Source organism: Coloeus monedula (assembly GCF_965178545.1).
Source record: "Coloeus monedula genome assembly, chromosome: 10".
NCBI classification, from domain to species: Eukaryota; Metazoa; Chordata; class Aves; order Passeriformes; family Corvidae; genus Coloeus; species Coloeus monedula.
In genome coordinates, this window is record NC_138790.1 from 24951348 (window position 1) to 24971094 (window position 19747).

At 52.2% G+C, this 19747-nt stretch overlaps 1 protein-coding gene across 2 annotated transcripts in view; it reads right to left on the reverse strand.

Annotated features, from left to right (window-relative positions):
• Positions 1-19747, reverse strand: part of LOC309576403 (schwannomin-interacting protein 1) — a 36418-nt gene that overhangs the window by 12822 nt on the left and 3849 nt on the right. Inside the window, exon 1 of one of the 2 annotated variants that reach the window (XM_082287685.1) lies at positions 3403-3472. The exons of the other annotated variant lie outside the window; for it this stretch is intronic. Coding sequence (XP_082143811.1) covers positions 3403-3432 — 30 coding nt within the window. The 5' untranslated portion in view covers positions 3433-3472. Of the gene's footprint in view, positions 1-3402; positions 3473-19747 lie in introns of those variants that run through there. 2 annotated transcript variants of the gene reach the window in all.

The window sequence follows — 19747 nt, forward strand, 5'->3', positions numbered from 1 at the left end:
ATTGTCACTGCCGTGGATGTGGGGCAGTGGCACGGAGCTGTACCAGGCTGCAGCCTCTCTCCATGGGCAAGGGGCCAGGCCAGCAGCTCTCCAGCTTTTCCACACTGGATTTTCATGGAATCTGGGGTTTTCCCCAAGGCCTGTCCCTCGGGGTTATATTTTGCCACCAGAATTTGCACTCACTTTAAAGAAAAGGATGACCACAGCTGATTTCGGGACCCTCCAAACCCCTCCTGAGATCAAACCAAAGAAACCTCATAAAGTCTCCAATTCTTTTGGGTTTTTTTTTTTTTGTTTTTTTTTTTTTAATGAGCACTCTGCATTTTAAGCCTGTGAATTTTATGGATTAATTCCATTATGCTTCAGTGGGATCCTGGGAGGGGTGGGGGGCACCCAGCCTTGCCCGGTCCATCCCTGGGGCTTCCAGCCTGATCCAGAGTGGCACCAGCACCTTCCCACCCCACAGGAACACCAGCACCTCCCTGCCACAGGGTTACCCAACAGATCCCTCTCAAAAACAGACAGACAAAGTCAATCCCAATAGCTGGACACATCTCACATCCCAGGAAAACCCACAGATCCAAGCAGGATCAACCACACCCCCTGCCCCACCTCAGAGACAATTTCTAAGCCAATAAAATCCCTTTTCTCCTCAGATCTCTTTTCCTTCTTAATTTTCCTCGCACGTGTGGAGCCTGGAACCATCTCCAGAGCGACCCTGCTGCCAGCAGATAGCTCAGCTCGTGCCTGGTGCCAGAACACGGAGCCAAATCCCGTTCCCAGGGGCAACTGGGAGGCTCCTGCCTCAGGCACGGGCACTGGGTGCCCCTGCCTTCTCTGCTTTCAGTCGGGAATTTAAAAATCCATGATTCAGACACATCAGCCACTTGCACAGTGATGGCAAAAAACCATGGATAGAGCCAGGAGGAGGCTGAGGAGCCCAGCTCTGCTCCATGGACCCGCTGAAAATGCAGATTTACAAAGCAAACTGGAGGCCTGGCTGAGGCTGAGGGCCAGTAAAGCCCAGCTGAACCACGCAGCAGAATAAAACCTTTATTTCTGGGCTAAAGCCTGGATTTGCACGCTGGATTTTTATTCCATGTGGGCTCAGGAGCTCACGAAACATGGCTCAGTGGGCACCAGCAGAGGTTCTCTGGGTCAGACTGCAGGAGGAATTACAGAGCCCTACGTGAAATGTTCAGTATAGGGAAATAAACTGGAATAAATAGGAAAAGAAACAAAACTAAGAGGAAAATCCATGGCATGGATCAACATCCAGCCTGATTCCAGGATGCATCCGTGGAAAAGACAACAGATGCTGGGACCTCCAGACCATGGAGGATCTGGCCTAAATTCAAGGAATTCACCTGATTCAGCCAAATCCAAACCCCAGCAGAGCTCAGGGCCACCTGCATTTCCCAGCCCATTTCTGGGGGAATCAGGGATTTGAGGCAAGGAATGGCACACGACAGGAATTTCCTCCTCTTCCTCAGCACCTGCCCCATTCCCAGCTCCCTCCCTGCCACGGATTTGGTGGCCCAGCCGTGACCTGGGCACATCAGAGTTTTTCTGCCAGAATCCTTCAAAACAAACCCCTTTTCAAGTTTTCCCAGGCGCTGGCTTGTTCCTCTCTTTGATTTATTTTTAGTTTCTTTAACAGCTCCAAAAAAGGGGTGTGAGGAGGGAGCAGAGCAGATTAAACACTGCCACCCCCTCCCGCGGGCAGCCACCAAAATCCCATCATTGCTGCCTTCCAGTGTGATCCCAAACCCCGGGACTGCCATCCACAAAAGGATTAAAGCTCGGCCTTCGGGTTAATGGGGTTGCGAGCGGGCTGGGGTTGCTCTTAATCTCTGCAGCGCCCTAGAAAGGTTTGGGAACAGATTTAAATTGAAAAGATGTTTCCCTGGATGTTTTTTTTTTCTTAGGATTTGTGTGGTTTCTGGCTGGTTTCCTTCTAATATTTATGGGTTTGGAGGGCACCGATCCATAAACAAGCCGGGGATGGAAGCAGGGAAAGGCGGCAGCGCTGTCGCAGTAACACCCAGGGATTTTAGGCCAGGCCTGTGCCGCAGCTCGGCATCATCATCACCATCACCATCATCATCATCACCATCATCATCCCACCCCCCGGAGCCGCTTCCAGCCGGGAGACAATGCCCAACCTTTAACCCGTGCGTTCCTGAGTATGCTGGGAAAACATCCGCTGCTCCCAAACAATGGCACCATTTATCCCGGCTGTCCAGAGCAACAGGCTCGGAGCTGCCGGGAAATCAAAAGGCTGGGGCAAAAAAAGAAAAAAATCCCCAGGATATTTTTTCCCGAAAGTGGAAATTCCCTTCCAGAATTGCTAGACTGAAAACATTCCGTGAAAAATCCTTTCAACTCTTCTCTCTGATTCATATCTTTTCCCTTCATGAGGTATTTTGCATTTGAGATATTCTGTTGGAAAGCACGGCTTGAAGTTGGAATTAAACACGGGAATGGAGGAAAAACAAGGATGGGGCGCTGGTCCGGGCAAGGCCCTGCTTGCTGAGGGTCCGGCTCTGGGAATGTTTGGGAATGGGGGTTTTCCGAAACACCCTCACTGCACGTAGGCAAAGGCATTTCTCAGCATCGCCGCGCCAGAGGGACAGATGTTGGTGCATTTAATAATCCGCCGGTGCCATCGAGCCCCTAAATGAGCCATCGAGCCCCTAAAAGCGCCACCGAGCCCCTAAAAGCGCCACCGAGCCCCCAGTGAGCTGCTTCCCGTGCAGGTGCACCCACAGCACCCATCCTCTCTTCGGAGGGAAATGAAGCCACAACCCCAGCCCAGCCCAGCTCTCATTTTGGCCACTAAAATAATCGCGATGTTCCCCAAACACGGGGACCCCCGGGGGACGGGGACGGCCGTGATGGATGCTCACAAACACCCCCATGCCCAGCTCCTGCGGAACCACGAGCAGACCGCAGCCGGTGAATCACCATCCTGCAGGCAGCTCTCGCACTCGTGAAATGTGGGAAGCGCAGGAAATGCTCTAAACCAGACATCCCTGTGCTGCGGCAGCTCCGGGAGCGCGATCCCGCGGCTCTCTCGCTTCCAGGGAGCGGTTTTATCCCGGCAGGAGAGCAGCGGGATGCAGGCAGAGGGATGCGGGCAGCGGGGCCCGGGCAGGCAGCGGGATGTGGGCAGCGCATCCCCGGCCCCGCTGCGCCTCCGAGCATCACATGGCGAGCACAAAAGCCCCGGGGCTGCTCTGCCTGCCGAGCCCCGGGGTGCTCGGTGCGAGCCCGAAGCGGCGGCCCCGCGCTGCCGTATCCCCCGGGGGTGCCACACACCGGGGCTGGCTCCGGCCGGGGCTGGCCCGGGGCTGCCCGGAGCTGCCCGGGGCTGGGCTCCAGGCCGCTCTCGCCCCTTACCTGGTAGGAGCAATTTTCCTGGTGAACCATCTCGGTGCATCATCCGCCGCTGCCGCCCCGCCGGCAGCGCCCGCAGCCGCCGCGGCCCCGGCGGGGGAGAAGGAGGAGGAGGAGGATGGGGAGAAGGCAGGAGGAGGAGGCAGCCCGGGAAGATGGATGCGGCCGCGCTGCTCCGCCTGCGCAGCGGCGGCCCCGGGAGCTCGGGGGGGCCGGGCCGGGGCCGCCTCCGCCCGCTCCGCTCGGGGCTCCGGGCGGGGCCGCTGCGGCCGCGCTCCGCTCCAGGAGGGGGGAAAAAAATCCCTCAAACCCCCACTGGACACGGGGAGGCTCCGCCGGCCCCGGCGATGCTGCGGCAGCCGCAGTTCCAGCCCCCCCGAGCCCCCCGGGACCGGCCCGGAGAGGGATGGAGCGCGGCCCCGAGGCACCCAAAACCAGCCAGCCCTGAGGTAACAGCTCCGGACACCTTCCTTGTGCCTGCTGCCTCGGAAACCCCGCGCGGGAACTGCTGGGAGAGGCTCTGCCCTACATTCCCGGTTATTTTTACCTCGTGCAGCCGGCAGGGAGGGAGCGGAGCTCTGCCCCAGCGCCCACCTGGCCCCGGCCCCACCCGGCCTGGCTTGGGGCAGGGAGAGCCAGAGGACACGGGGGAAAGGCCGAAAGTTGCGCCAGGGGAGGGAGGCTCAGGTTGGATTTCAGGTGAAATTCCTGCACTGAAGGATGGGTTAGGCATTGGAAGAGGCTGTGGTGGAGTCACATCCCTGGAAGGGTTCAAAAAACGAGTGGATGGGGCACTTGGGAATGTGGTTTAGCAGGCATTGGGGTTGGACTGGGTGATCTTGGGAGGTCTTTTCCAACCACAACATGAACCCAAACATCCCCTCATTTACAAGAGTCTGGCCCTGGCCATGGCTGGAGGGCGAGGACACACAAAATGTCATCTTCAATCCCTGTTTTGTCTGGAAAGAAGCTCATCCAAGGGGCACGGTGGGGTCACAGCTCGGGCTCACACCATGTCCTGGGCACTCCCAGCCAGGCAGGAAACAGCAGAAATTCCATGCCTCCCCTCCTTTCCTTCAGCAAACAGGGATTTATCCTACTCCTAGGCCCAGCTGTTCAAGGATTCACATGACTGAAATCCAGGAACACTTGCTCAGGGCAGCTCGGATTTGATTCCCCACACCAGATGTGCCTCTAGAAAAAAAAAAGGCCTTTGTGGGATCATCACCCTGCCCCAGCTTTCCCAGCTTCCCACCAGCACAGACAGGCTGGAGCAGCTGTGGGAGGATGGATGGAGAATCCCTGGAGTCGCTGTGCAGCTGGGGCACGGGTGGAGAGAGCCCTCAGACCCTCCTCCCCAGTGCTCTCTCTCCCCTGCAGCAGCAGAGCTTGAAAAAAAAAATAAAGATACTTCACTTAAAAAGAAAAAATTAATATATTCTGCATAAATTTTTAAGAGAGGGTGAAGTCATCCTTGGTTTTTCCTGGCGCTGCAGAAAATCCCATTCAAGCAGACATCAAAATAAAAATTCATCAAAATAAACCAGCCCCGCTCCGCAATTTACTGCGTAACCTTGGCTTTGTTTGGAGGAGGATCCGTGGCAGGCTAAAAGCAGCTCCCTCAAACTCACACAAACTCAAATTCCATTTACTCTCAGGAAAACTCCCCAAATTCCCTCCCTCTTCCCACAGGCTGCAAAGCCACCATTCCAGTGGTGCCTCAGAGCTTGGTGCCAGCCTCCCCACTCCCAGGGCTGGGCTGGCACAGGGGCATCCCCCTAGGAATGAACAGCTTTTCCCTTTGGAAAAATGATCCCAGAGAGAGCCACGGTCACCTGCTGCAGGGGAGCCACCTGTTCCCAGCCAGGCTCTTCCCCCCAGGACATGGAGCCAGCCGTGGAGGTGGAAAAGACCAGGAATTATCCTCGACCTCTGGATTTGCTCCTCTGCTCCAGCTCCATTTGCATTCCCCGGCAGGAGCGAGATGGGCAGGCAGGTAATGATTAAAGCAGAGAGGGATTAAACCGAGGGAAAGGCTCCTGGCAGTTTTCCAGGTGGGTCAACAGGAAACGATGCTCCAGGGTGAAGGATGAGCACAGGCTGCTGCTTTCCATGGAGCCACAACCCAGTGGGAAGCTCCAGGAAAACCTCTGGGACCCCTAACAGCCTCTTCTCAGCTGGGAAAAGTAACCCAGGGAATACCTGCCCTGCCTGTTTTCCATTTCTTAACGAGGCACCCCCTAATTGAGGGTGTCTGGTACCACCTGGGAGATGATCCAGACAAGTTTTCGTGAAGTTTTCCCCAAGACCAGCTCTGGTCTAGGAATGTGTGGCTCAGAAGTCCCAGGAGAACATCTCCAGAGGGTCTGACACAACACTGGAGAGAAAAACCCTTCCCTTCAAACCCCTCCAGGGCTTGTCCAGAGGGATTGGGAAGGTGCTGTTCCGGGCAGGGCCTGTCCTGGAGGTGGGGTGGGCACCAGGAATGAGCCAGGCCTGATTCCTGGATGTCCCCAGGGCCTCAGGACACCGGGAATTCCATCCCATGGCACAGGCAGCACATCCCTACCCACGGACACGCAGAGACAGAAAGCTCAGCTTTACCAGGCACTCAAATTCTTCCACTGAAACAATGGAATTTCCTTAATTATCCCTCTACAGAAGGAGGAAACACCTGGTGTCTCCAGTTCTGGGGGAAAACATAGAATTTCTGCTTCTGTGCTGACATTTTTAGGTATTTTTTCCCTTTCTTAAGCTCACAGGAGGCGCCTGGCACATCCCAAGCCTTGTCCCTCTCCAGCAGCCTGAGGTGGCAAAGGCAGGCAGGAAATTCCCAGGCTTTCTGCTCTCCCTGGCTGCCGCAGCTCCAAGGAAATCATTAACAGGGCGGAGGGAGGAGCACCGGGAGGTTATCGGCTCTCCCATCCTCATTCCCGCTGGGGAAAACGCTCCTTCAAAGGAATAACGCTGGGCAGGGAAGCCGATCCCTCCCATTCCCAGCGCCTGGAACCGAGGGCAGCCGTGGGAGGGAGGGAAGGAAGGGAAGGATCCCGGGTTATTACTCACGTCCAGCCCTTTTCCCGACGCGTTTGGCATTTCCCTCTGTCCCACACATTTATTTTTCCACACCCGTGTCGTGCTCTGCGCCTGATCCCCCCCAGCTGCAAGGGCATCATCCCAAAGCTTGGGAACGGGGAGGGGGAAAAGCAGGAGCAGCAGCAAGGCAGCCCAGAGGTGGAATTCCTGCTGGAAACACCAGGAATGCTTTCCTGCCCACAGGCATTCCCAGAGGGGCCTTATCAGGTGGGAAGGTTTATTTTCCAGGCTGGTGTCGGCCAACCCACTCGGCTGATACAAAAGCCAGGCTCAATTAATGTTTGGGGTTTGTTTTTTTTTAATTCCAAAATAAACACGCAGTCGGAGCTTGGAGCAGGTGAAAATCAGGGAGGAGATGAAGACCTGGGAATGTGTTTTGTCCCAGTTTTCAGAGAATTGCAGGATCGTGGAATGGGTTGGGTTGGAAGGAATTTAAAGCTCACCCAGTTCCACCCCCTGCCATGGGCAGGGACACCTTCCACTGTCCCAGGCTGCTCCAAACCCTGTCCAACCTGGCCTTGGGCACTGCCAGGGATCCAGGGGCATCCTCGGGGAAATCCATTCCAGGGCCTCAGCACCCTCCCAGCCAGGAATTCCTTCCCAATCTCCCATCCAGCCCTGCCCTCTGGCACTGGGAAGCCATTCCCTGGGTCCTGTCCCTCCATGCCTTGTCCCCAGTCCCTCTGCAGCTCTCCTGGAGCCCCTTTAGGCCCTGGAGGGGGCTCTGAGCTCTCTCTGGAGCCTTCTCCTCTCCAGGTGAGCACCCCCAGCTCTCCCAGCCTGGCTCCAGCTCTGGAGCAGCTCCATGGAATCCTCTGGGATGATGATTCTCAGGGAGAACACCCATCAGAGGCAGAGACAGGGAACAAGCCCCAATCCAGCCCCCCCAGCACGCCAGGAGGGTCCTGCTGGGCTCCCAAAGGCTTCCCAAGCACAGCAAGCTTGTTTGGAAGCAGGAATTATATCCAGCATCCCGGGATTTCAGCTCGATTTGCTGATGATTTCCTGGGAGTGAGGGATTTAGCTCCTCTTTAAGCCCAGCTAAAGCTTTCCCTAGCTTTAAATCCAGCAAGAAAAATAAAGAAAAAAGTGATTATTTTTAATCAGTTAATACTCGACATCTGCTTGGAAAAGAGAGTATTTGTTTGGATTACATCCATGGATAATGCTCTGCACTATTCCTTCTTTATTTAAGGAAGAGGACACCGAGGGGTTTTCCATCATTTTGGATGTGTTACTGTGCTCCAAGAGGGGATAAACCTCCAATGGGTTAAGGACCCAACATCCTTCCCTTTTCCATGCCCTTTTCCCTGGAATTTTCTGGAGACCTTTCCAAGCAGCACCTTTACAACCCCCCCCGAAGCATCAGAGATTGATTTGGGATAAAAACACACAACCAAACCAGGATTTTCCCTTCCCTAAAAACCCAGAACAGAAGGATACAGCGATTTCCCATCCCGATTCCTCCCGTGTCAAACGCTTCCCAGGGAATTGCAGGCACTCATTGAAGCCACCCAAGTATTTATAACTCTCCAGTGATATAAAAGCCACCAAACATATGGAAAACAAGCAGATTTTTCCATGGAAGCCATCCAGGGAGGCTCAGTGGTACCACACAGGCTTCATTTCAGTTGGACAATTTATGAGCTGGATCAGAAGTGCTTAAAAGGGAATTTCGAGGAGCTCTGATGGTGAGGGCTGAACCCAGCAAGGATTCACTGCTGGGAACGGAGAAGGGAAGGATCCCAGGAAACCTCAGAGCCCCTTGCAGGGCCTAAAGGGGCTCCAGGAGAGCTGGAGAGGGACTTGGAGTAAGGGATGGAGGGACAGGACACAGGGAATGGCTTCCCAGTGCCAGGGTTAGGTGGGATACTGGAAGGAATTCTTTCCTGTGAGGATGGTGAAGCACTGGAATGGATTTCCCTGAGGATGCCCCATCCCTGGAAGTGTCCAAGGAGAGATTGGACAGGGCTTGGAGCACCCTGGGATAGTGGAAGGCGTCCCTATGGTGGGGGGTGGGACTGGATAACCTTTAAATTCCTTCCCACCCAACCCATTCCCTGTGTCCATCACTTTATCTCCAGCACTTCAGGAGCGTGGGGAGACAGCACCAGAGAGGCTCCAGCTGCCTCCTTGCAATTTGATTTATTTCTATTGTTAGGAATCAGCGGTTCTTTTGGAATTGCAGCATTCCCAGCCTGCAGAATCTATGGAGAACATGAGCTTTTTAGCAGAGAAATCAGGTTTTGTCTGAGCACCCACAAATTCAAATGTTCGTCGCTCTGCAGCACAATCTGGGAGAGGATTTGTAGCAAATCCCATCAGCTACAAACAATTTTCCCCAGTTTTGGCTGGCACACACAGACAGTGCAGACCTGACATTCCCGGAAAACAGAGGGATTGGGCTGGGTGGGATCTGCCTGAGCTGAACCCAAATCAAACCTCCCCCAGCCCAGAGCAGGGACAGCTGTTCCCTCAGAATTCCCAGTCCCTGAGGATCACAGTGTGCCCCTGCCTGGAGCAGCTGTGCCCAGGCTCATCCCTGTGCCTTTGCCAGGAGCATCCCGGCACTGCCAGCCGGGACATCCACACCTGGCACGGCCCCACTGCCATTAGGGGAAACAGCTCTGCCTCCAAATCCCATTGTCTGCTCCAAGCTGGGCTGGGAGAGGGATGCTGGCACCAGAAGGATGCACCCATCCACCCCCAAACCCATCTGGAAAAGATTCCCAAAGTTTCAGCTGTATCCATGTTGATCCAGAATAGGCCCAAAGCATTAAAAGTGACCCATAAGTGACACCCCCCCCCCTCCCATCTGATTTCTGATAACAAATTTAGGAGAAGTTTTATCAGCCCTGCTCCAATCCATGGGCAGCACATCCAGGCTTGTCCTGCAGCTCCCAGGCAGATTTCCCTATCCCTCCTCTCCCATTTATTTGGTTCGTTTTCCTTTTTCCAGTATAAATTTGCTATATTTGAAAAGAGATTTGAAAAGTATGGAATTGCTCCCAGCCCCACTAAAACAGCAGCAGGGAGAGAAATCAATGGAGTTTTTCCAAGAGGGCAAAAATGGCCCAACAAGGGATTTTCCCTGAGGATGAAGGCCAGGGTGGGACAGCAGGAATTGTGTGGAAACCTTGCTGGATTGGAAGCACAAGCAGAAATTTCATGTTCCCTACTCAACCCTTCAGTTCCTGGTCTGGGGAATATTTCTGGATGGAATACGAAGCTCTTCGAATTGTGGCAAAACCCCTGGAATTGCAGGCTGGTCATGCAGTCAGAAGGAACCAAGCTGATTTAAATCCAGGCGACTAATTAATTAATTAATCCTGAGTGTGAGGTGTCCAATGGGCTGCACCTGCATTTATCCAACCATGAAATTCCAGTTATTAATTACAACCAAGCACTGAGCCAGAGGGCAAAACCTGAGACTGGGGATGAGGATGGGATTATCCCACTGCTATCACCTCCAGCCCATCCATCCCTTCCTCTTCCCTTTGTGCTTCCTGGCGGCAGCAGCTGAGAGGCCTCATTTCTTTCTGGCTTTATTTTGTAATTTTAATTGCAAAAGGGGTGGGAAAAGCCCAGCACTGGGGCTTGCAGGCTGAAAAAACAAACACAGCACACTACAAAGTCGGTGAGGAATGAAAACTTGTCTTTTTAAATACCAAAAATAGGAATATCCTGAGCCCAACAGGTGACGGCAGCAGCCTGTAAATGCCTCCTCAAAAAAGGAGTGACTTTGCAGGGACAAATCTTCCTCTGAGTCATGGTCAGGACAGAAATAGAAGGGGATTTTTCCCTCAGCTCCAAAGGCTGATGTCCGTAACTCCAAGGTTTTGGCAGAAATCCACTCTTTTTGAGGGGCCTCCTTAAAATATGCACCCAAATCTGAGAGGTTCCAGCCCTGCCACTGCTGGGATCAGGGAATTTGGGAAGGATGGAGCAAACACAGCTTGGTTTGTGTGGCTGGATAAATGCAGGTGCAGCCCATTGGACACCCCACACTCAGGATTAATTAATTAATTAATTAATCCCCTGGATTTAAATCAGCTCGGCATGCAGTTCCAGGGATTTTGCCACAATTCAAAGGGCTTCATGTTCCATCCAGAAATGGCTCTTGGCTCCAGACCAGGAACTGAAGGGTTGCTAAGTGGAGGATGTGGGATTTCTGTACCTGCTCCCACCCCAGTGACATTTCCATATAATCCCTGCTGTCCTGGGCTGAATAAAGCCCTGCTCTTGCTTCAGGTTTATTTTCAATTTCCAGCCTTTAAAAAGTGGATGCAAAGATGAGTTTTTGGAGTTTGCCTCCCAACCCCAGGGTCACTGGAAAAAGGAAAAAAAATGAATCCTCTTGTCTGGAGCTGCCGGGGTCACAAAGGTGACTCCTCTTCAATGGGTATCGCTGCCGACTCCAAAAACAATTCCCTCAGGGATAAGAAATCCCATTTCTGGCCCCCGAGGGAGGCTGCCAGGTTGCAGACTCAGTATTTCAAATAAGACAGGGCAGGCACGGCGAGCAGGAGGCTGGAAAAAGCTAAAAATAACAGGATAAGCAAGGGTGGATCCCAGCTGAGCCTCATTAGTCATGGAGCGAGGGAGCTGCTGGTGGCACAGCAGCACCATATAAGAGCAAGAAAACAACTCTGCTCTCTTCAATCTCCTTTTTTCCCCTCTCGTGTTCTACCTCAGGCATTCTTTCCCTCCTGCTCCAGCAGCCTGCAGCTTTTCCTGCTCCTTCAGTGCCTGGTTTTCCTGGAGTCTTTCCACAGGGTGGAGATCCCGGGTGGTTCATTGTAAGGTGTCTGCTGGAACCGGGCCAGTTTTTCCAGACAGGCATGCGAGGGGGTTATTGGAGGTTGGATTTGGGATTTTTGTTTTCCATTTACACCACCAGATCGAGCCTTTGAGTTAAGGCGTGGAGTTTCTGGTGGCAGGAATGCCCAGGAAAGGCAGAGCTCACTCCCGGAGGATTCATTGGGATGAGCACTAAGGATAAGGTGTAAATTTTATCCTGGGATGAAGTCACAGGACAACAGAGGGATTAGGAAGGAGGAAATTCCTCCCTGTGAGGCCTTGGCACAGGGTGCCCAGAGAAGCTGTGGTTGCCCCTGGACCCCTGGATCCAGGGATGGATGGGGCTTGGAGCAGGGATGGAGAGGAGAGGGTGTCCCTGCCCATGGAATGGGATGGGATTTAAGGTCCCTTCCATCCCAAACCATTCCCTGCTTGTATCATATAAACACAAATGAACACCACAGCCTGACCTGCAGCTTCAAACGTGAAAATTCCTGGGAATGCTGAAAACAGCTGGAAGCAGGAGCACCCCGGGGCATCCCATCATCCCAGGCTGCACTTGCACACAGTAACGCCTCGTTCCCGAGGGCAAAGGGCAGAGAATTCCCGATTGTTCCCAAGCCAGGGGCTGTCTGCTGAGCTTCCCTGAGCATCACATTCCTGCAGGGCAGAGATCCTCGCTCCAAGCCCTTTTCCAGCAGAACCAACGTTGTGTCCCAGCCCCATGCACTACCCCAGGATCATTTTCAAGTTCAAATAATGGGAATTAAGCAGTGAAAAAAGGCTTGGAACACTCGTGAAGACATCTGAAAAGTCAAATATAGGGCAAAAAGAGGGGCTGCTGCACATAAACCCCTCCCTGGCCCCAGTGCAGCCCCTGCAGGTGCTCCATCCCTCTGCGTTTCATGTCATGTTGGACTTCTCCATTTCATTCCAGGGAATTAAATCCCCCATTCGACCCCTCCATCAAAGAAAAAGCCCCATTCCAGCAAACAAGCCCAGGGATGTTTTTCCACAGCCTTAGGATCTCCTCAGCAATCAGGTGTTGGCACCAGCTGTGGCCATGCCATTAAGCAGAGGCTGTTTCTGGCCTCAGACGACTCCTCCAGAGGAATTAGGGCTCGGATTTCTGGACTCTCCCAAACTGTCAGCACAAAAGGAGCTGGGGAGAAGCTGCCCATGGAAAGAAAAGCCTCGGAGCAGGGTTGTGTCTCTGCTCACAGCTTCTCTCTCCATCACTTCCACCAGGAGCTGCCAGCCTGGAGCAGAGGGATAATAAATGGAATTTTAACAGGAAACGGGAGCAGCAGCTAGGCAGGAGCCCTGGTTTGGAAACCTCAGAATTGTGGTTGTTTGCTCACAGCCATCGACCATGGAATTGTTTGGGTTAGAAAAGCCCTCTCAGACCATCGAGTCCAACCATTCCCAGCTCTGCCAAGGCCACCACTGCCCCATGTCCCAAGTGCCACATCCACAGGCTGTTAAATCCACCCAAGGATGGGGACTCCTGGGCAGCTGTGCCAGGGCTGGACAACGCTTCCCAGGAAGGAATTCTCCCAATATCCAACCTAAGCCTTCTCTGCTGCAACCTGAGGCCGTTCCCTCTCTCCTGTCCCTGTTCCCTGCCAGCAGAGCCCGACCTCCCCGGCTGCCCCCTCCTGTCAGGGACTTGTGCAGAGCCACAAGGTCCCCCCTGAGCCTCCTTTGCTCCAGCCTGAGCCCCTTTCCCAGCTCCCTCAGCCCCTCCTGGGGCTCCAGACCCTTCCCAACCCCATTCCCTTCCCTCCACGCTCCAGCCCCACTGTTTCTCCATGTTCCCCTGGGATGTAGGACATTGTCTGGCGTGGCTCAGGCTGTGCTGGAGCTGAGGCTGGCTCTGCCTGAAACCACTGGCACAGCTGGATTTCCAGGAGAAAATGAAGAAAGGGAACAGGGGACACCCAATCCCTGAGGCATGGGAGGAAAGGGAGATGGCAGTGGGAAGACTGGGTGCTACAGCAGGGAATTCCAGCTCTAAGGGACAAAATACACCTCCCTGCTGTGTTGGGGAGCACAGGATGCTCTGCTTCTCCAAGGAATTCTCATCTCCATGCTGGAAACAGCAGCAGCATGTCCAAGGCACTGGATACTGCTGGTGGCTTTCCCTGGGGAAAGTTTATTTTCCAGTGAACTGTTATTTCCCCACCAGTTACATGTTTACAGATTTCCCTCCATATCCTATTCCTGTAACCAGCAAAAATCCTCTTCCTAAAGCTGCAGCTGCTGCCTCACTGACACCTCATCCCTGGGATTCTCTTGGGAATCAAGGCATGGAAAGCTTCGAGGTTGGATCCAGGCCTCAAACTACTCCGGTTTGTTTTGGGTTTTGTTTGGTCCAACACAAACCCCAGAGTAATTAAAAGCCATTAACAGGGCCTTAAGCAGAGTGTGGGATCCTCCAGGCAGCGCTGGCTCTAAGCTCCAGCATTCCCAAAGGCCTCCAGCATTCCCAAAAGCCTCCAGCATTCCCAAAAGCCTCCAGAACTCCCAAAGGCCTCCAGAACTCCCAAAGGCCTCCAGCATTCCCAAAGGCCTCCAGCATTCCCAAAAGCCTCCAGCATTCCCAAAGGCCTCCAGCATTCCCAAAAGCCTCCAGCATTCCCAAAGGCCTCCAGAACTCCCAAAGGCCTCCAGCATTCCCAAAGGCCTCCAGCATTCCCAAAAGCCTCCAGAACTCCCAAAGGCCTCCAGAACTCCCAAAGGCCTCCAGCATTCCCAAAGGCCTCCAGCATTCCCAAAGGCCTCCAGAACTCCCAAAGGCCTCCAGAACTCCCAAAGGCCTCCAGCATTCCCAAAGGCCTCCAGCATTCCCAAAAGCCTCCAGCATTCCCAAAGGCCTCCAGAACTCCCAAAGGCCTCCAGAACTCCCAAAGGCCCCCAGCGTTCCCAAAGGCCTCCAGCGTTCCCCTGCACAGCTGTGGAAGCCCCTGGAATTGTTTTTGGATGCTGCAGGATCTCTCCTTAGTAGCAGCAATTCCAATTCTGCATCCCAGTCGTTCTAGGAGTATGAAATGCATGGATAACAAGGAAGGAGGGATGGGAAATGGAGCACCAGAATTATCCCGAAACAGCAGCAGAGTTTCCTGGGAATAACACATATTCCTGCTCCATGCCAGAGGGAAGGGATGGGGAACAGCCCAGGATCAGCACTGCCAAAGCTCACCTTGCATCTTATATCAAGCAAAATAAATTTATTTATATGGAATATGGCACACGGGGACAGGTGTAAAATGTGGGAAAACCTTATCCATGTGACTTATGGACAGCCTGGATTGGGATTTCCTAGGAATAGGCATAATTCCTGCAGCCTTTGAGCAGGGAGAAGGGCTGGCTGAGCTCTGAGCACCTATTTTGAGCTGTTTAAATATTATTAATATATGGAAATATCGGCCAGTTTGGTCACTGGAGGATGGATTTAAAGGAATCCCAGGAGAAGAGGGGGTCAAGGCTGTATCCAAGGTTTTCAGGAGCACATCCTACTTTTCACCTACTCTACCCTTCCCAGCAACAGACACTTGGAAAAGGTCCTGGAGGTGTTTTCCCAGCAGGATGTTTCCCTGCTGCTCCCAAGAGCTCCCAGGTCAGCCTAGGGAAGTCACAAGCTGGGATTCCTTTTCCCAGGAAAAGGCCTCTTGGATCTTTGCAAGGCACAGCTGAAAGTTGCCTTTGTGCTTTTAAACTAAGAAATAATAGATGAGAAAGCAGCAGAAGAAAGGAAAGGCCAGCTGCAATGTGCCAGGAGAAATGCAAAGAGCCTGGATATTATGAATTAATGCAAATGCAAAACAGAGGGAATTCCAGATGGAAAAATGATTCCCAGAATTATTTTTTTCTTAACTACTAAGAACAGTTGATCATCAAACACCTCCCAGGCCAAGGAGCCAGAGAAGAACATGACCCTGGTTCAGAATGCTGCTATTTCCCCAAATCCCTCTTTAATAAATCCAATCTAGGAATTACACGGAATAAAAAGTTTGGATTCAATTTTTAATAACTCACTAAAAGCATTTGGGTTCCCCACGGGCCACACGCGCCAGCAGCTTTTGTGTGCATAAAGAATTCAGCGCTTCAGTAGAGTTCTCTTTTCTTTTTGAATGTTGCCTCTACCAGGGAGAGGATTAAATCTCAGCCTGGCACTTCTCTTGCCTTGGAAATCCTATTTCCTCTCGGATTTCCAGAGGAAGCAGCAGGAATAAATGGCCCTGGGTGTGATTTTCTCGTTAAAGGAGATCTATAGATCACGGAGCTGCACTCCCAGATGGGGGCTATAAATAAGATCTCCCACTGCCGTGACGCAAACGACTCCACAGGGAAAGATGAGGTGCCCCAAAATGATCCGAGGGCCTGGAAAAGCTGGAAAACCTCCAGAGACAGAGGGATTATGGAGCACCTCGTGTGAAAGGATAATTGGAAGAGGGAAAATCATTTTCCACTGAATCCATGGGTGCTCTGCTGGAGCAGGATTGATTTCAGAGCGAGAGCTGGAAGAGAGATTTTTAAATCTTCTTAGTTCTGACTAAAGAAAAGCTCACACAAAAGCTGAATTATTTGGGATTGAAGAGCCTAAATACACCAAACTCTGCTTCTCCTCAGCCCCCTCAGCAGTGTCACTGTGCCCAGCATTCCACAGGAATTCCGGGATCACGGTGTCCAGCCTTGGAAAACACCGAACTGAGCAGAGGACGGGATTATTTTAAACAGCTTCACTTTTATAAAGTAAAATTAACACCTACAGTGAGGCACTGGGAAATCCCATTTCCTCCCAGTGGGGATTACAGCCAACTCTGGGGAATTAACACTGGGATTTTATGTATCCTTACAAAAGGTTTTCCCCTCAAAAAAGCCCATTTTCCCCACTAAAACTGAGCTCCCTTGAAGCTCCCTTGGGCTGCGCCACATCCTGAGGAGATGGGGACACAAATTGATGTCACCAGTATTCATCTTCCTGATTTTTTGCTGTTAGGAGTAGGAAAAATGATGCTTTGAGCAACTTCTTCCCAGTTTCTCCACAAACTTTATAAAATGATCAAGTGCTGCACCTGATTTTCCAACCAGTTAAATCCAAACCACCTTAAATCCAGGCAGAGAGGAAGAAGGAAATAAATCACAATTCCTGCTGCTCTTATCACTGCTGAGGCAATCCTGCTGCTCACAGAAAGACACTCTGAAGGGTTTGGGGGCATTTGGAGCAGTATTTAGAATATTTAAACAAATCTTTGAATATTTAAGCAATATTTAAATCATTTAGAATATTTAGAACCTCCCAGAGGTCCCTGGAATTTTGGAGTCAGGACAATCCTGGCTTTCCAGTGCTCCTCAGCAGATCTTCAACACGGTTTGAGTTGAAAAACCCCTTTTCCTCTAGTTTTTAAATATCCTCTGCCTGCAATTTCTCCCTCCACGTGCACCTGGATTTTCCACAGCTCCAGGTGTTCCAGACACCCCATCCCACAGGCAGAGCATCCATAGGAAAAATTACAGGTTTTGCACAGCACAGGGCAGTTGTGAGAATTAAACCCCCCCTGCCTTGCATTTATCCCACTTAATAAGCGAGGAATATTTGCCTAAGCACATAATTACTATCCCAGGAAATCAAAATTCCTGTTGCCTGCTGCTATTCCAACCTGAGACACTTCAGTTCAAGTGGGAATTTGAAGGATTAGGGGAGGGGTGCAGGGCTTCAGAATCTCCCTTTTTTAAAAACCAATGTTCTGAGATATTCCAAACTTTGCCTGGCATAAAGGCTCACTCCTCTCCTTGGAAATCCTTTGGATTTCCTACTTGTGATTCCCAAACACCAAAAATACTCATTTATAACAAACTTACTGGTTTTACAGAGCCAGATCATGGATATGATCCCTCAGCGTCACATTAAAGGGAGATTTACTGCTGCCTGCACCACCATTAGTGCTAGAAAAGTCCAACTTTTCCAGCTTTTCCACATCCCACAGGAAGCATTCACTCACCAGCCGACTGGGATCCATCAGCTGGAGGAATTCACATTATAGCAGCACTGGGATAAAGGAGAATCATCCATCCCCACAGAACCCATAGGCTGTTCTCCCTTGTCTTTGGCACTTCCTTCATGGAAAGGCTCAGCAGCAGCAGTGGGAATCAAGTGTTCCCTCGGGATTATGAATCCTTGCAGTTTTGCCCAGCCCGGGTTTGGAAGCAGCAAGGGCACATCCCTCCAATCTATGGAATAACCACCAGCTTGATAATTCCGACGGATGTTTTCCCAAGGGAATGGCACTGCTCACTGGGGCAGGACCAGGAATCTCCCAGCCAACCTTTGAGCTGGGTGGGAAGCGGCCAAAGTCCAGGGCTCTCCTGTTCCACCAGCAGCAGGGATGGATCATTCCATCCCTGGAACAAAGCCGTGTTTTGACTGGAATTACAGCTTTTTCCACACTTTTCCACATCAACACTTCACAACAAATTAGGTGCCCTGGAGAACCTCCCTGATCCCGACTTTCCCTTTTCCAGGTGAGGAGTTCAGTGCTCAGGTGCAGCAGGGACAGGAGCTCGCAGGTGGACAGGGAAGGTCTGCCTGAGCAATGACAGAAACACAATTTCCTGCAAGCCCCAAGGCGGATTCTGGAAAGCAGAAATTCCCACACTGACAGTTCCTGGCTGGAAAAATTCCTTCCAGGTGTTAATCCCTGGCTGTTCCCTGCTCCCAACACTCCCATCCCAGACAACACCACGTCCCTGGGGAGGAGGGATCTCGCACTTTGGGCCAGCTCGATCGAGCAATTATTGCTTAGCTGAAGTGAGAGCCAACCCACGGACAACCTCCAAGCCAATATTTGCTCCTGAATGTTTGGGACAGCGTTCCAAGGTGGATCAAGGCTTTACACCAAAGGTCTGGGCTTGATCCCGGCCCACATTCCCGAAAATCCTGCTGCACCAATATTTCCATAAGGCTCAAACAAGCACCTGCTGGCTCCACTCCTCTCCTCCCTCTTGCCAAGCTGCTCCATACATTTCTGCTTCCATTCTGGCTGCTCTGATCCATGAAAGTCAGATCCCTGCCCATGGCCAATTATTCACTTATTTCAAGATTTTAGCCCCCGCTTTGAATTAAGTTTCAAATTTTCAGAGAGACACAGGCAGAAGAAAGAGCTATTCACATGGTCCATGCTAAATTCCATCCTACAGCTTCCGGAATATCCTGGGTTGAAGTCTTTCCATGGAATCATTAAGGTTGGGAAAGCCCTCTAAGACCATCAAATCCAAAAATTAATCCACCACCACCGTGTTCACTGTTAAACCACGTCCCCAAGTGCCACTTCCACCTTTTTGAACACTCCCAGGAGGTTTCCAGCTGCTCTCAAACGCAGAGCTGAAACTTTCCCAGCCTCCCCAAGGTGAGTTCAGGCCTCTGGATGCTCTTTGCTGCCCTTCAGGGTCACTCCCAAGGTGCTCCATGGGCAGCCGGGTGGAACAGCTCTGATGGAAGCAGGAGCACCGTGCCCACCTCCAGAGGCTCAGGGCAGCCTGGAGGACCAAAGCAGTCAGAAAGATACAAATTTAACTTCCTGACCCACTGGAAATGCAGGAGTCCAAGCACCTGGACAGATGTGTGATCCCTTGGATTCACCACCACAGGGACAGGATAGGCGGCATCGATCCGTCTCACAGCACAGGCAGGAGCATTCCAGGGATGAAAAGGTAAAACAGAGACTCCAGCACATCCTTCCCCACCTGAAAGGCTCCTGCAGAAGTCCTGGAAGCTGCAGGGATGAGCTTTTAGCAGCACTAAGCCTTGTGGGCAGCAAAATTCCTTCGGCAATTCCCTCCCTCTCTCCCTGCCCAGCCTGTCACAGCCGAGTCTCTGCCCGAGCCACTTCCCCTCCTGCAAGTGTTGCTTTAATTGACTCCAGGATTTGCAGATATTCCTCCCAGCCAATCCATCCCATTGATTGTAATTCCCATCCTCAGAGAGGCGATGGGAGGAATATTAAAGCCATTAAGGCTGATTTGGATTTGATTCGAGCCATTAGAGGCACGGCAAGCGGAGCCTCGCCGCTTCCCCGGCACCTCCATGGCTCCTAAGGGCCGTAAATCATCCCATGGCACATTTGGTGCCACTCTGGATGCAACCAGGGGTTGAGGAAAGGAGGAAAAATTAAAAACTGGGAGGGGGTGGCTTCCTGCAGCTGGGGGAGGAGATTGAGCCAAGCATCTCTGTAGGAACCTTCCGAGCACCAGGTGCCTCCAGGAAAGATGTCTCTCCTCTTAGGTGGAGTCCAGAAAACTCAGGAGTCATCTGATACAGCCCACCAGGCTTGGTGGGACCTCATCCACTCAAAGCAGCTCCAAAGCCACCCTTATTTGGGGGAAAGAAGGGAATATTCTCCATTTCTAGACATCCTCTGCCCACCTGGCCCACGGGACCCTCCCAGAGGGC